Genomic DNA, 15,968 nt, shown 5'->3' on the forward strand with positions numbered 1-15,968 from the left:
GTCACACTCTTCAAAGAACAGTCTTAAATTATCTGTTCATAGTATAGTTACTATTTATTTTTTATAGTTATATATATATTTTTCCCAATCATCTAAGTATTTCCTGTCAAAAATAGAATTAGGGATATTTTACTATAATCAAGAAACCATTTGAAAAACTTTAAAACTAACAGGTTAAAAAAATTTTACTAGTTCTAATACAAAATAAATTTAAAATCCACATTGTAACTTTAAATATAGCCTGTTTAACAATACTCAAAAAAAAGAAACAAGTCAAACATTGGCACACCAATGAACATCTCTAGACAAGACCATGTAGAAACAGAGCACCCTTTCTAGAGAACCTTTCCCTTCTCACTTGAAAACTAATTATAGAAAAGAAAAAAAAAACAATACAGGAAAAACAATTGCTGCAGTTTACACCAACATATGTGTTAAAGCAAAACATGGGGCAGTGATTTATAACTTGCATTAGTCAATAATAAATATGCAATGAACCACAAAGTGTTTAATTTTTTTTTTTTTTAAAGAAAATTCTAAAGGACAGCTTGCTCTATTTTTAGTTAGTAGTTTTTGTTTTTTTTTTTTTCTTGTGCAATGTAACTGCTGTGAAACAAAACGCTTATAGAGCAAGGACAAGCACTTAAGAGCTTAAGCAAAATTTTAACAGTCAACTTTTGAGTTTGCCCTCATGTTCTCACACACACACACACACACACATATATATATTGGTCTTCAGTGGCGCTACGGAAAACATCTCTGCAGCTTGACTTTGGGTAATTTCTTTCTATACAGTGGATATGTAATTAGAAATAGTACCTAGCATAGTTTATCATCTTAATTTGGAAGAGATAATATTTAACACATAATTACAGTTTTTTTATTCTTTTCAGTCAATTGTGACTTCACTGATTTCCATGTTATGTTTTATTTTTTTCAGTTCAGACATATTAAAGCCTAAGAGTACAGCTGCTTGCTTTTTCTGCATTGCTTTCATGCATCTGGTACGCTTTGAGCCAAAATGGCAAGCAACATCAGGTTTGTTGAGCCACAAACGTGATGCTAGCACTTCAATTTCTTTTTTGGAGAGGTATGGCTTTTTGTTGAAATAAGCATTGAGAAACTCCTTACGGGCTTCATTTGAACGCACCGACACACTGGTAGGATCTAGTGCTAGAATGACTTGGGGTTTTTCTACAGCAGAGCTTACGGGGTCATTTTCAGAATCAATTTTTCGTTTTTTTGCAGCAAGAAATTCTTTTTCACTGTTACTGGATTCTAAGCTTCTCATTATACTTTCAATCCTTAAAGTATTCTGAATAATTGGATTGACAGTCTGTGAGTTGATAACTACTGGGGGATTATGTGGGTTAGCTGGTAGCATGGTGAACTTCGGAGGTCCACCATTCACTGACATGAGTGTGGAAATACTGCTGTCCGGATATATAGTTTTCTCCATTTCCTTGTTGTTCCTGGGAGCACATCTGCAGCGCTGTACGTGAACAGATATCGCTTTTGCTGTTGTCTTGCCTGTGTATACTCCACAGCAATAGATGCATTTGAAAGCTGGCATTTTTAAAATTGCATGAATTGTAGGCATAATATAATGCTTGCTCTTCAAGTGCAGCTCATAATCATGGACACTCTCAAACTTTTCAAGGCAAAAAGGGCAATCCTTAGACGGGAACCTTGGAGTTACCTTGCAAATCGTTTGACCAATTGCAAGATGCACTTTAATATAAATCAATTCAAGAGATCCAGTCACTAGTGCCAAATTAATTTCTCTATCGCCAACTTGTTCTTTGGGTGCAGCTGTATTCATATCAAAATAAGGGAAAATTATTTCCCCTTGGTCATCAGTGTATAGACGATATTCTCGTTCCATAAATGCTGAATTCACTTTCTGCCTAGGGCTATGTTCCATAGTTGTGTGTTCAAGCAGCTGTTTAATAGAACTAAACATTGCTGGACAAAATAAGCAGTTCAAACCATGTAACAAATGTTCACACAGACCTTTTTCAGAAAGTAACACTTTGCACGCTAAACATTTGATGGTCTTTTCCTTAATCTTCTTCAAAAATGGGGCTCTGGCAGCCAGTCCTCGCACCACATTTGTGGGCTTAGGAGGGGCCTGCTTATGAGCTACTTCAATATGAACTTGATACACATTGGAAGGGAAAAGCTCATTGCAGACAGGGCACGAAATCCACTGCTTGGCCTGTTTTGATCCATCAGAAGAATCAAGGCTAGGAGGGACCACAGATAATGCACTGGGTTTAACTGGTACTTGTTGGGCAATTTGTGTAACAGGATTTCCTTGTGGGATCTGCACTGGTACTGGTAAAGTGGGAAGGCTTTGAACATTTCCAGAATGGACAGGCAATGCCACTTGAACTGGTGCCAGTGTGTATGTTGGTAATCCATTTACTTTATTTCCTGTTGGAATCAGTTGACTTAACACAGACTGTGACGCTAACATAGCACCTTTAGAAGCATTTACAGCAGACACAGGCTGATTAAGTGGAAGTCTTTGAGAAACCAAGAGTGACTGAGGGGCCGCAGCTCGAAGTCCTACTTTATTTTGGAAATTAAGAGTTGTTTGCATCAAGGTTAGGCCCTGCTGTTGCTGCTGTGGTAGAGGTGGCAGCAGCTGCTGCTGCTGGTGCTGTAGTGGGAGTCGAAGAGACCCTGGCATTTGCTTAGGAGCATTATTAGTTATTGTTGGCACTGAAATATTCATTGGGCCCTTCTGCTGGCCCCCAACAACAACACCACCATGGATCAAAGTGGTTGCAACAGTGGTAGCAGCAGGCAGAGCAGATGGTGTCACTCTAGAGGGCTGAGAACTGATTAGTGAAGTCACTGGTGATGTGGGAGGAAGAGAGTTTCTAGGAGTGGTTGGGGACATTTGTACAAGAGAAGGAGATGGCCCTTGTGGGAGAAATCCTTGATTGCTGCAAGGGGCTCGTACTATAGGAGGCATACATCCTGGAGCTCCGTGCATGACAGCAGGTGGTACCAATGATGGGCGCATGTGATTTAGTGATGGAACCGGAGGACTCATAAGCCGAGGTCCTGAAGAAGTGGCTGTAGTCCTTGGCACATTGGGGGCCATGATTGGACTATTAATAGGAGAACATTCAGGGGGTCTTGGTGGTCCCATTAGTCCATGTGTAATATTCTGAGGAAGTGGAACCATATTCATTGGTTGCTGTCCATTAGTACCAGGCAACATGGGTACATTTAAAATTTGAGAAGATGCTTTAACCTTTGGTGCAATGCTTGCGAGTTTTGCCAGCTGATTTCTTTTTCCCTGTTTTCCATGTTCATAGATTAAGGCTTTTAAGTGAACCTCGAGTTCTCTGTGCTTATCAGATGTCAGGATGTGATATAGTAAATGGTCAGAACTCTCAGCAGGTAAATTGCACATCTTACAGTAAAACCGAAGTGGAGAAAATCCAGTTTCCTGACATGAAGTAAGTTCAGATTCCGCTCGTTGGCCAAAATAACTGCTCAAAAGCGATGGATAATGCATAACCAAAATGTGCTTCTTCATGCAGTAATACAAGGAATCCTGATAGAAGCATTTTCGACAGGAAAACCTATCAGAAGAAGACATGGCAGCTGGAGCAGACCCAACAATGGCATGTGAGGAAGAAAGCTGACTTTTCCGTGGCATAGTATGAAAAAACTTAAAGTGCTGATTGATGACTTTAGGGTGAGCAGTGAATGGACAGACAGGACACCCAGAAATTGTCTCAATATCTTGTTCCTCTTCATGGCACCTCTGAACATGCAGCCGGAAGGAATAAATAGTCTTAGTAGAAAACTTGCACAGACTGCAGCAGAAAGTCTTGGTGCGGTACAGAGGCTGAAAGATTAAAAAAAGAAACAAAAATAAGAATACATAGCATTTAAAAAATATATTTTAAAAGTGTAGTTATATCCCTTTACATGAACAAGTCAGTGTTATGTTAACTTCTTACAACAATGTACACACAGAAATAAAATATGTTAAAGATTTAACTTTCCTGTTTTTATATTTATTTCTGAATACCTTTTTTAAATTATGGCCTGCATCAAATTTTAATTAAATGTACTACTGTAGGACTAATTTTTCTCATTTTAGTTTGTTTTTGATAAAAATCACATGGATCTTTGGGGATGTGAGAAGTACTAAATTTATGAACTTGAAATTTCTTTTATTTTTTATTTATTTTTTATATATATATATATATATATATATATATATATATATATATATATATATATATATATATGTTCCGCATATGACTAAAACTTGTGCTAATAATATTAGGCTTCAGAAGCATATATAAAAATCCCAAGTATTACTAATATAACAATTGGATTTATGGTGTACAAAACATATAAACTGCATAGACAATACAATGTATACCACAAATATGTTACTAACTTTGAAAAAATTATGTCAGTAAATGGGGATATTTAATTAAGTTCCTATTCAACATTTTACAAGAAAAAGTATCAGACAAAAATCAAGTTGTGTTAAACAAAGATGGCAATAGTTGGGTGTGCAGTGGGGATCACAGAGGGATATACCCATACTACCCATTAGTAGTGTGACGAGATCTCATGGTACGAGATCTCGCGAGATCAGATTTGTCTTGTGAGATGCGTCTGGTCTCACGAGAACGTGACGATATCCTTGCGTTATTGGCATGATGGAGTGTGAGGGAGAAGTAAGGATAGAAGATGTGCCCGCGACATTTAAATCGTTGGTGTGGCAACATTTTGGATTCCTTGTGGAAATAAGAAACGGCGAAAAAATGACAGACAAGACAAAGACAATTTGCAAACACTGTAAGAAATTAATACCATATACCTCTGCTAACACAAGCACTATGCAAAAGCATTTAGAAAACAACCACAGCTCGTTACTAAAAGCTGCGCCTGTGAAGAAAACGGAAAGCAATTCAGTTCGCATGAAAGGGCAAACAACCATAACAAATGCCTTTGCAGCTAAACTTCCACCATCCAATGCAAGAGCCACGGCAATAACAAGAGACATCGGCGTTTTCATTGCAGCCGATATGAGACCATTTTCTGTGGTGGAAAATCTGGGATTTCGGCGACTCATCCACACACTGGAACCAAAGTATGCCATCCCGTCACGCGCACATTTTACTCGCACGGTGGTCCCGACCCTCTACAGGGAGTGCAAGGTAAACGTTGTACAGGCTCTGAAAGAGGCAGAAACCATCGCCATAACAACTGACGGTTGGACTTCTAGGTGTACACAGAGCTATATCACAATTTCAGCCCACATTATCAACAGTAATTGGGAAATGGTACATTTTGTACAGCAGACGCGCCCACTTTTTGAATCACACAGGGGCAAACGTCGCTGAAGTTTTACAAGAAGCTGTCACACAGTGGGGTCTTAAAAAGCCAAACCATTGCATCGCTATTGTAACAGACAATGCGCGTAATATGGATGTGGCTCTGCGCAAGGCAGGATTTGAGCCGCACATCAAATGCTTCGCGCACACAATAAATCTCGCTACACAGGCTGGCCTCGGTGTTGCGCGTGTCGCTCGGGCGGGTGAGACGTGTAACTGCTTTTTTTCACCGGAGTTCGACAGCTGCCGCGGTACTGACGTCTAAGCAGAAGCTGCTACGACTGCCACCGCACAAATTAATAATGGACGTCACCACGCGATGGAATTCATCATTGGATATGCTGGTTCGTTACCTGGAGCAGCAGGCTGCTATAGCAGCAGCGCTCACCAGCCCAGAAATAAGACAAAATGCCTGAAACATTGACACACTGGATACCTGCGACATTTCTTGTGAAAAAATGTAGACATGCTTATATTCTTAAAAAAAGAACATGACCATATCTTAGGCTGTTCTGTATAGGTCATTACCTCATTACCTTGGTCTTAGCTCTTTTTCCATGCTTAAGAAAATTTTGTTCATTGTTTTACACTCCGAGTTTTAAGACAGCACTACTTTGATAGTTACACTAATTATGGTTAATTGCACGTAAAGGGATATTTGTGTTTTTATTATTTATTTTTATTTATACTATTTAATTTTATTGTGCAATTAATTGCCTGTCAGTTTGTGGCAAAATATTTTGCAGTGTTTACATGTTATTACTGCATATCATTCATCAAAATAGAAGTTTTATTTCATAAAGTTGATTTCAAAATGGACATGCATTTTTTGCATTTTCTGTTTTTCAGTTAAATAAAAGGCTATTTTTGCTATGTATTTAAACATTGAGGATTTCTTTAAAAAAAATGTCTAAAAGTCTTGTCTCGTTCTCGTGAACCCAGTCTCGTGTCTTGTCTCGTCTTGTGGGAAAAGCATCTCGTCACACCCCTACTACCCATATATTACCTCTAATCCATATTCCCTTCCTAAAAACACTAAGCATCCAAGCGTGAAAAGTTATGTAATATAAGAACGTGGGGAAAACCAATCACAATTGCTGCCCTGGATATGTGACTTGAAAGAACAAAGTTAAAATACGGCATTTTATTTTTAGTCAATAGGATGATTAAAAAGGAAAGAAAAACACAGCTATTCAAATCAAACAACTGAAACATAAGTTCCAAACATAATCAAATATTGACCTGGTAATTTCTTCCATTTTGCCCTATAATAATACATGGCTTAAAAAAAATCTTCTGATTTTAGGAATAGCTAAAAATATGTTTGAACAGGGTAATCAAAACAATAATATTACACCACTTAATCCAATCCAAATCACGGCGAATCAGACCCTAACAGTTTTATACATAGCTACAGGAAAGAAACTGCCTAGGACAGGGCATTAGTTCATCATTTTGTAAGAGAAATAGTCATAGCTGTACCTTTTCGGAATTAATAGAATGAACAAAGGGACCGCAGGCAAAATTAACAGTTTTATTAATGCCTTAGCATCCCACAGCATGACAAGCAGAAACACAAGCTTTTCTCATATGTGCATCTAAGGTTCTATATAAGGTATTCAAATAAAAAAAATCAATGGCTTCTTCCACCTGCCACCATGATCTCCTATTTATAAGTCCAAGTATAGAGGTGGACATTCAGATGCAATGCTAAGTTCTACTCTCTGAGATCATGCTTTACTCATAACTCTGATTTGACCTGCAGAATACTCCCAGCACGCCTCTATACAAATTCTAGAACTGGTTAGGCCCAGTCAACTGCTTTACGGAAGCCAGAAGTAGGAGTGTGACATATGCATCATCTACGACAATATCTTAATTGTTGTGTTAACGATGTGCAAGCTAAAATCATCTTGTATGTCACTTACTTTGCAAAAAAATAATCAAAAACACACCTTGAGTCCACACATTCACTGTCTTGTAACCCAACAGAGTACTGTGCATGCATGCATGGTTAGCGCACCATAAGTGAGGCAGTGTGGCTGCCTAAAACTGAGTAGGCAAACAGCGCCAGGGCATAAACAGCCTCAAAATCTACGTCATTAAATTAAACTGCAAGACAGATCATGCTCACTCGCATGGATGTGATTCGGCTTTTAAAAAAACTGATATTAGATGGCAATCTGCAAACTATGCTGGAAATTGTTTGACGTTAAAGACAGCTTGACAACTAAATTGTTTCACCATCTGTGAAGTGAGATTGATCTAGTATGGAGCCCAGTAGGTGTCAGGCAAAAAAAAAAAAAAAAAATTGAAACAAATTATGTAATTCGTTTGAACGGATTATTTTTATTTCCTTTAAGAGGCAAATGCCTATTGGGCGCGTTTTATTTCACAAGCCGTCTTGGTTGGGGGTCCTTGATTCCAAAGCACGTTTTTTTATCCTTTCATTATTTAAAAACACTCATACAGATCCCTACCTCCTCACCCTGCTCCATCCTGCCCCTACGGCTGCAGAAGTTGGAGTAGGTGATGACATACAGTGGTGTGAAAAACTATTTGCCCCCTTCCTGATTTCTTATTCTTTTGCAAGTTTGTCACACAAAATGTTTCTGATCATCAAACACATTTAACCATTAGTCAAATATAACACAAGTAAACACAAAATGCAGTTTGTAAATGGTGGTTTTTATTATTTAGGGAGAAAAAAAAATCCAAACCTACATGGCCCTGTGTGAAAAAGTAATTGCCCCCTAAACCTAATAACTGGTTGGGCCACCCTTAGCAGCAATAACTGCAATCAAGCGTTTGCGATAACTTGCAATGAGTCTATTACAGCGCTCTGGAGGAATTTTGGCCCACTCATCTTTGCAAAATTGTTGTAATTCAGCTTTATTTGAGGGTTTTCTAGAATGAACCGCCTTTTTAAGGTCATGCCATAGCATCTCAATTGAATTCAGGTCAGGACTTTGACTAGGCCACTCCAAAGTCTTCATTTTGTTTTTCTTCAGCATTCAGAGGTGGATTTGCTGGTGTGTTTTGGGTCATTGTCCTGTTGCAGCACCCAAGATCGCTTCAGCTTGAGTTGACGAACAGATGGCCGGACATTCTCCTTCAGGATTTTTTGGTAGACAGTAGAATTCATGGTTCCATCTATCACAGCAAGCCTTCCAGGTCCTGAAGCAGCAAAACAACCCCAGACCATCACACTACCACCACCATATTTTACTGTTGGTATGATGTTCTTTTTCTGAAATGCTGTGTTCCTTTTACGCCAGATGTAACGGGACATTTGCCTTCCAAAAAGTTCAACTTTTGTCTCATCAGTCCACAAGGTATTTTCCCAAAAGTCTTGGCAATCATTGAGATGTTTCTTAGCAAAATTGAGACGAGCCCTAATGTTCTTTTTGCTTAACAGTGGTTTGCGTCTTGGAAATCTGCCATGCAGGCCGTTTTTGCCCAGTCTCTTTCTTATGGTGGAGTCGTGAACACTGACCTTAATTGAGGCAAGTGAGGACTGCAGTTCTTTAGACGTTGTCCTGGGGTCTTTTGTGACCTCTCGGATGAGTCGTCTCTGCGCTCTTGGGGTAATTTTGGTCGGCCGGCCACTCCTGGGAAGGTTCACCACTGTTCCATGTTTTTGCCATTTGTGGATAATGGCTCTCACTGTGGTTCGCTGGAGTCCCAAAGCTTTAGAAATGGCTTTATAACCTTTACCAGACTGATAGATCTCAATTACTTCTGTTCTCATTTGTTCCTGAATTTCTTTGGATCTTGGCATGATGTCTAGCTTTTGAGGTGCTTTTGGTCTACTTCTCTGTGTCAGGCAGTTCCTATTTAAGTGATTTCTTGATTGAAACAGGTGTGGCAGTAATCAGGCCTGGGGGTGGCTACGGAAATTGAACTCAGGTGTGATACACCACAGTTAGGTTATTTTTTAACAAGGGGGCAATTACTTTTTCACACAGGGCCATGTAGGTTTGGATTTTTTTTCTCCCTAAATAATAAAAACCATCATTTAAAAACTGCATTTTGTGTTTACTTGTGTTATATTTGACTAATGGTTAAATGTGTTTGATGATCAGAAACATTTTGTGTGACAAACATGCAAAAGAATAAGAAATCAGGAAGGGGGCAAATAGTTTTTCACACCACTGTAAGGGAGGAAACAAAAAAAAGAAAAAAAAAAAAGCCTTTTAGCAGTTATTTAAAAAACACACAGGAATTTAAAGAAGGCGAGTCTCTGCACAGTGCCATTGAAAGAGAGATCAAGAGCTACTTGATACCGGAGGTGGACAGTGAAGAAAATTTGAGTGGTGGAAAACAAAACAAGTAAATTTCCCCAAATTTGGGGGGGGGGGGGGGAGACAAAAAAAAACCTGTGCATCCCTGCCTCAAGCAGCACTTCTGACAGGGCTTTCAGCATCAGAGGAAATGTTGCAACATAAAACCGTGCTCTGAAGTCTGATGCTGTGGACAGACTGGTGTTTGTCACACTACTTGAGGTTTTCTCAGTATAACTTTACAATTGCTTTATATATCCCCCCCCCCCCCGGATATCTTTGTGCAATATTGGAGAGAACTTAAAGTTAGTAACTTGTTTAAAAATGTTACAGGTTTGGTTATTTTTTGTATCTTTGTGCAACATATGAAAGGACTTGTTTACAAATGCTATTGTTTTTTTTCCATTGCAGTATTTGACAGAACTTTGGATTGTTACACTACAATACGTTAGATTTTTTTGTTCTTGCTTGCATGCTGCACAGTCCACCTTACAGCAGAGCAGTTTGTTTTTCCAGACTAACATTTATGCCCTGCACTTCAATTATACAGTAATCCCTCCTCGATCTCGGGGGTTGCGTTCCAGAACCCCCGGCGAAAGGTGAAAACCTGCAAAGTAGAAACCATATGTTTATATGGTTATTTTTATACTGGCATGCTTGGGACACAGATTTACACAGAAAGTTGTAGAGCGACAGGAACGTTATTCAAACACTGCAAACAAACATTTGTCTCTTTTTCAAAAGTTTAAACTGTGCTCCATGACAAGACTGAGATGACAGTTCTGTCTCACAATTAAAAGAATGCAAACATATCGTCCTCTTCAAAGGAGTGCGCGTCAGGAGCAGAGAATGACAGAGAGAGAGAGAGAGAGAGAGAGAGAGAGAGAGAGAGAGAGAGAGAGAGAGAGAGAGAGAGAGAGAGAGAGAGAGAGAGAGAGAGAGAGAGAGAGAGAGAGAGAGAGAGAGAGAGAGAGAGAGAGAGAGAGAGAGAGAGAGGAGAGAGAGAGAGAGAGAGAGAGAGAGAGAGAGAGAGAGAGAGAGAGAGAGAGAGAGAGAGAGAAGCAAACAATCAAAAATCAATATGTTGTTCAAGCTTTGAAGTATGCGAAGCACCGTGCGGAAAGCATGTCGCTTGACAAAGCCGGAAGGAAGCAATTTGAAGATAATCTTTCAGCATTTTTAGACGAGCGTCCATATTGTCTAGGGGTGCGAACAGCCCCCCTGCTCACACCCCCTCCGTCAGGAGCAGAGAATGTCAGAGCAAGAGAGAGAGAAAAGTAAACAATCAAAAATCAATACGTGCTGTTTGATCTTTTAAGTATGCGAAGCACCATGCAGGAAGCATATCGCTTGACAAAGCAGCCACATAAGCCCAGGAAGGATGACAGCAATGTGAAGGTAATCTTTCAGCGTTTTTTGAGCAGCAGCCGTATCCTCTAAGGGTGCAAACAGCCCCCGTGCTCACAATATATTTGAGGAGTTTTTTTAATACGTAATACGCGCTCTGTTTGGGTAGCTTCTCAGCCATCTGCCAATAGCGTCCCTTGTATGAAATCAACTGGGCAAACCAACTGAGGAAGCATGTACCAGAAATTAAAAGGCCCATTGTTCGCAGAAATCCGCGAACCAACAAAATATCCGCGATATATATTTAAATATGCTTACATATTAAATCCGCGATAGAGTGAAGCCGCGAAAGTCGAAGCGCGATATAGCGAGGGATTGCTGTAATTCAAATTTTATTCCCTGTGGATTCATATCTTGTTTACATTGAGAGTCTGTTTAAAATGCTCTCATAATAGTTTTGTTGGTCTTATTGTAATTTTTTGTGTAAATCCTGTAGGACACTTTAAACGAATTACTCACACTTGCACTGCTTCATCTCAGTAATACTTTGATTGGTGATTTTAACGTTTGTGTTATTTTACTTCAGTTTTAAGTAAATAAATAAAACCTCTTTTCCTTAATTATTGCTTCCATTAATCTTATTAGTAAGCTACAATTAACATTTGATTATCAAGGCCGACCTACATCAATTAAGACTTTACAAACCCGTTTTTAAAGGAGGCAAAATATTGTCTAACTATTGTTGTCATTGAAGTCCCCAAAAATATTGAGACAATTTTTTGCCAGTATTGCACACCTAGTTAGAAGTCATAAAATTCAAAACAGTGCACTCACAACATACTGTATGTAAACCATGGTTTTTTGATTCTGGCTAAAGTATAATGCAATGAAACTTGATATCCATACCACCAACCCTCATTTAAACATTTTAGAATTACCAAGACATTCTTTTCTTTCTAAAATTACATTTCTTTCAGGTCAGTTTATTTATGATAGGCAGAGAAAGGCTCAATCACTGTAAAAGGCATACTCTAAACAACTTCACATTATTTTTATCTTTTTACACTACATTTATCACATTTTTCTGATTAATTCTCTCTCTCATTGTCAGCATTCAGCCAGATTGGCTGGTTGCTCCCCTAAAAGGAGATAATGGAAAAGAAATTTTTATAGCTGAATGTCCTTCCTAATGTCAACTATTGACACATGGACAGGAGAAAACAGTGACCTTATTCTAACTCCAGGTAGGTTAGAGATGCTTTCTGATTAAATAAGAACCATTATAAATTACCGATTTATGCTTTAATTGAAACTTCACAGCTTTGTTGTTCACTTCTAATGAGGTGAAACATTTAAAAACTGTAGGAAACATACCTTTTTTTTCCTTCTATACGAATCCCATTCACAAACATCTGACCATTCCGTATTATAGAAATACTTATCTCCAGCATCGAAGCTCTTGAGCTCCTGGTGAACACAAAGCATAAAATAAATAAACCTGTCATATACCTTAACTCTTACTTTACATTTAACCAGTAAGTCTAAACAGATATATTGTACTGAAGTTATGTCTCCAGGCACTGTAGATGTATAAAGCTATAAAACTCACAATAACCATGGACAATCTAAACGATAAACACAGAGTGCTTGATTTTGCAATAATGTAGGAAATGCATTTGTAATAATTCATTCAACTGATTTTAAGCACCATACTTCATTTTATTACATTAATTTCAAAGCAAACAATAGCATATTTCAAAAGCAACAAGACCAAATTTGTTTATCTAACTACTTAAACTCAGGATGTTAAAGAGAAAATCCCACAGACAACCTTTGCTGCCATGCTAATAAATTTATCTCTGATAAATTTAACCTACCAGAAACCTCTGGTTGATATGTCCTTTTTATTATACAGAACACAATTTAACTTGAATGATAATCAGAAAGTTTGAACTAAGAGTATGGCCCATTCTTTTTAAAAAAACAAGTCACATTTTTTAAGTCAGTTATTTTCCACAATACATTCAATTACAGCTTAAGTTCATTCGCAGATTATGTACAGTATGTTTTCCATCAGCTTACAATTGTGGGGAATAGTGCTCCAAAAGAAACAAAAACCTTAAAAAGTAACAAATATGTTACATTAGCATTAGACAATCTACATATGGACAGACTTAGATAACCTTCGGGATTACAATGGATTTAGGAATCAACAATTCTACCAAATACTAGGGGGCTCTGCCCCCTGCTCGCTTCGCTCGCCAACCCCTGGTGTTGTGAATTTACAAAGAGCGTGATGTATGAATGAGATATAGCATAGTGTGAAGGTGTAGATGACGCATATAGGAAGCAAATAAAGTTGTCCATGTCCAAAAACGGGCTCAGAGAGGTAGATGCTAACTTTGTCTATGGTTTGTCCTTGTGTTTTTTTGATGGTCATGGTCAAGGCAGGTCTAATGGGGAACTGTCGCCGTTTAAGTGTAAAAGGTAATTCCAGGTCAGAAGTTGTAAGGTAATTGTAGGAATTAGAACAGTATTGTTAGCATGTGATTCTGTAAGAAGTTTTGCTTTAATAACATTGTGTGGCATGGTGTTGACGACTAAACGTGTACCATTGCATAAACCTTGTTTAGTGTTAAGGTTTCTTAATAGCATGATTATTGTTCCATTTTAAGGCTAAGATTGTGTTGTGGTAATCCGGCTGGGTTAATAGTGTTCAAATATTCTAAGGGGAAATTAAGATGGTCATTGTCGTCATCAGAGTGAACTTTGTCAGAGCTTTGAAAGAGCTGTGCCACTCGAGGAAGTAATGAAATGACCTGGTTATTAATGTGATCAACATTAATATTTTTTGGACAGAATATAGTTTGTTGTGTTAAAAGGGGTATTTGGTGTAATGAGATTGTTGTTCCAAATATCTCCGTAACTCTTTTGAAAGCAATGCCAATTGTCTGCGTATTTTAAGGTGGACTGAAGAATAGCCGAGCGCATGACATGTGAAACAATAGCTAAGCAGTGTGTAAAATCTCCTCCTAATAAAAGTACCTTTCCTCCAAAGGGAATATTATTAATCATCAACGTTTGTAGAAGTTTATCAATGGTGATGAGTAAGTGAGTGGATGCCATTAGATGCAAAAGCAAATGAACTATTGTAGGATGTAATGCAGTTCATAAAGTTTTTACTTTCAGGTACCTCGTCAGTTAGAAGCTTCTGTAGATATGTAGGATATGAATGTAAAGGAGGCAGTCAAATTTGACCCTTTTGACAATAACGTGTAAATTCATTACTTGTATTGCCAGTTGTTTCTTCAGGGAAGTTAAGTGAATGACAATGATTGCAAATGACATTCATTAATCCCAATGAATTTTCATGAATAGTGGACTCATTATTGAACGCGTTGTCAGCAAACTGGCGCAATCGTTTAGCAGGTGTCTGTTGTTGATGTCCTTGATGTGAATGTTTTGTCTGTGCCGTTTGAGAGGCGTGTCGTTGTATGTGCAGGAATTGGGACGTGCTATTCTGGAGCCGTAATCGATTTGCCTGTACTGTGTGAGAAGCCCATTGCAGTTTTTACGGCGGTCATTGTTTGTATTGAGCCTTGCCTGTTTTTGTATGTTGGTTAGTCGTCCGACATGTATTGTTTTTTTTCATGCGGGTTCATGTGTTTGGTCCCGTCACTCGAGCCATATCGTTTTGTACCCGTGAGCATGAATTCATGACTTGTTTGTTCTTCAGCGTTAGAAATATGGATAAGTAATAAGGAGGATCGTACTCACTGTTAATATTGAGCCTTTTCTGTGGTTGAACGGTTAATAGTGCATCAGTGTAATGAGATCGACATATGCTGCATAATTTGAATGTGTTCCGATGACGTATATTTAATACGGACGGTTCGTTCAGTAATGGTGCTTTGTGTCTCATTTCTTATTTATGTTAGTGTGGTCGTGGGTCCGAGCTGTGCCACTCCAGGAAGTAATGAAATGACCTGGTTATTAATGTGATCAACATTAATATTTTTTGGACAGAATATAGTTCGTTGTGTTAAAAGGGGTATTTGGTGTAATGAGATTGTTGTTCCAAATATCACCGTAACTGTTTTGAAAGCAATGCCAATTGTCTGCATATTTTAAGGTGGACTGAAGAATAGCCGAGCGCATGGCATGTGAAACAATAGCTAAGCACTGTGTCAAATCTCCTCCTAATAATATTCCCTTTGGAGGCAAGGTACTTTTATTAATCATTAACGTTTGTAGAAGTTTATCAATGGTGTTGAGTGAGTGGATGCCATTAGATGCAAAAGCAAATGAACTATTGTAGGATGTAATGCAGTTCATAAAGTTTTTACTTTCAGGTACTTCGTCAGTTAGAAGCTTCTGTAGATATGCAGGATATGAATGTAAAGGAGGCAGTCAAATTTGACCCTTTTGACAATAACGTGTAAATTCATTCCTTGTATTGCCAGTTGTTTCTTCAGGGAAGTTAAGTGAATGACAATGATTGCAAATGACATTCATTAATCCCAATGAATTTTCATGAATAGTGGACTCATTATTGAACGCGTTGTCAGCTAACTGGCGCAATCGTTTAGCAGGTGTCTGTTGTTGATGTCCTTGATGTGAATGTTTTGTCTGTGCCATTTGAGAGGCGCGTCGTTGTATGTGCAGGAATTGGGACGTGCTATTCTGGAGCCGTAATCGATTTGCCTGTGCTGTGTGAGAAGCCCGTTGCAGTTTACGGCGGTCATTGTTTGTATTGAGCCTTGCCCGTTTTTGTATGTCGGTTAGTCGACCGACATGTATTGTTTTTTTCATGCGGGTTCGTGTTTGGTCCCGTCACTCGAGCCGTATCATTTTGTACCCGTGAGCGTGAATTCATGACTTGTTTGTTCTTCAGCGTTATAAATATGGATAAGTAATAAGGAGGATCGCACTCACTGTTAATATGGAGCCTTTTCTG

General features: G+C 38.5%; 1 protein-coding gene across 3 annotated transcripts in view; it reads right to left on the reverse strand.

Annotated features, from left to right (window-relative positions):
* Positions 1-507: 507 nt before the first annotated feature.
* Positions 508-15,968, reverse strand: part of adnp2b (ADNP homeobox 2b) — a 36,329-nt gene continuing 20,868 nt past the window's right edge. For all 3 annotated transcript variants that reach the window (XM_028817180.2, XM_028817182.2, XM_028817183.2), the window contains exons 3-4: positions 12,386-12,478; positions 508-3,871 (exon numbers count right to left, since the gene is read on the reverse strand). In XM_028817180.2, coding sequence (XP_028673013.1) covers positions 890-3,871; positions 12,386-12,478 — 3,075 coding nt within the window. In that variant the 3' untranslated portion in view covers positions 508-889. The remainder of the gene's footprint in view (positions 3,872-12,385; positions 12,479-15,968) is intronic.

This window comes from Erpetoichthys calabaricus, chromosome 13 (genome assembly GCF_900747795.2).
Source record: "Erpetoichthys calabaricus chromosome 13, fErpCal1.3, whole genome shotgun sequence".
Taxonomy (NCBI): Eukaryota; Metazoa; Chordata; class Cladistia; order Polypteriformes; family Polypteridae; genus Erpetoichthys; species Erpetoichthys calabaricus.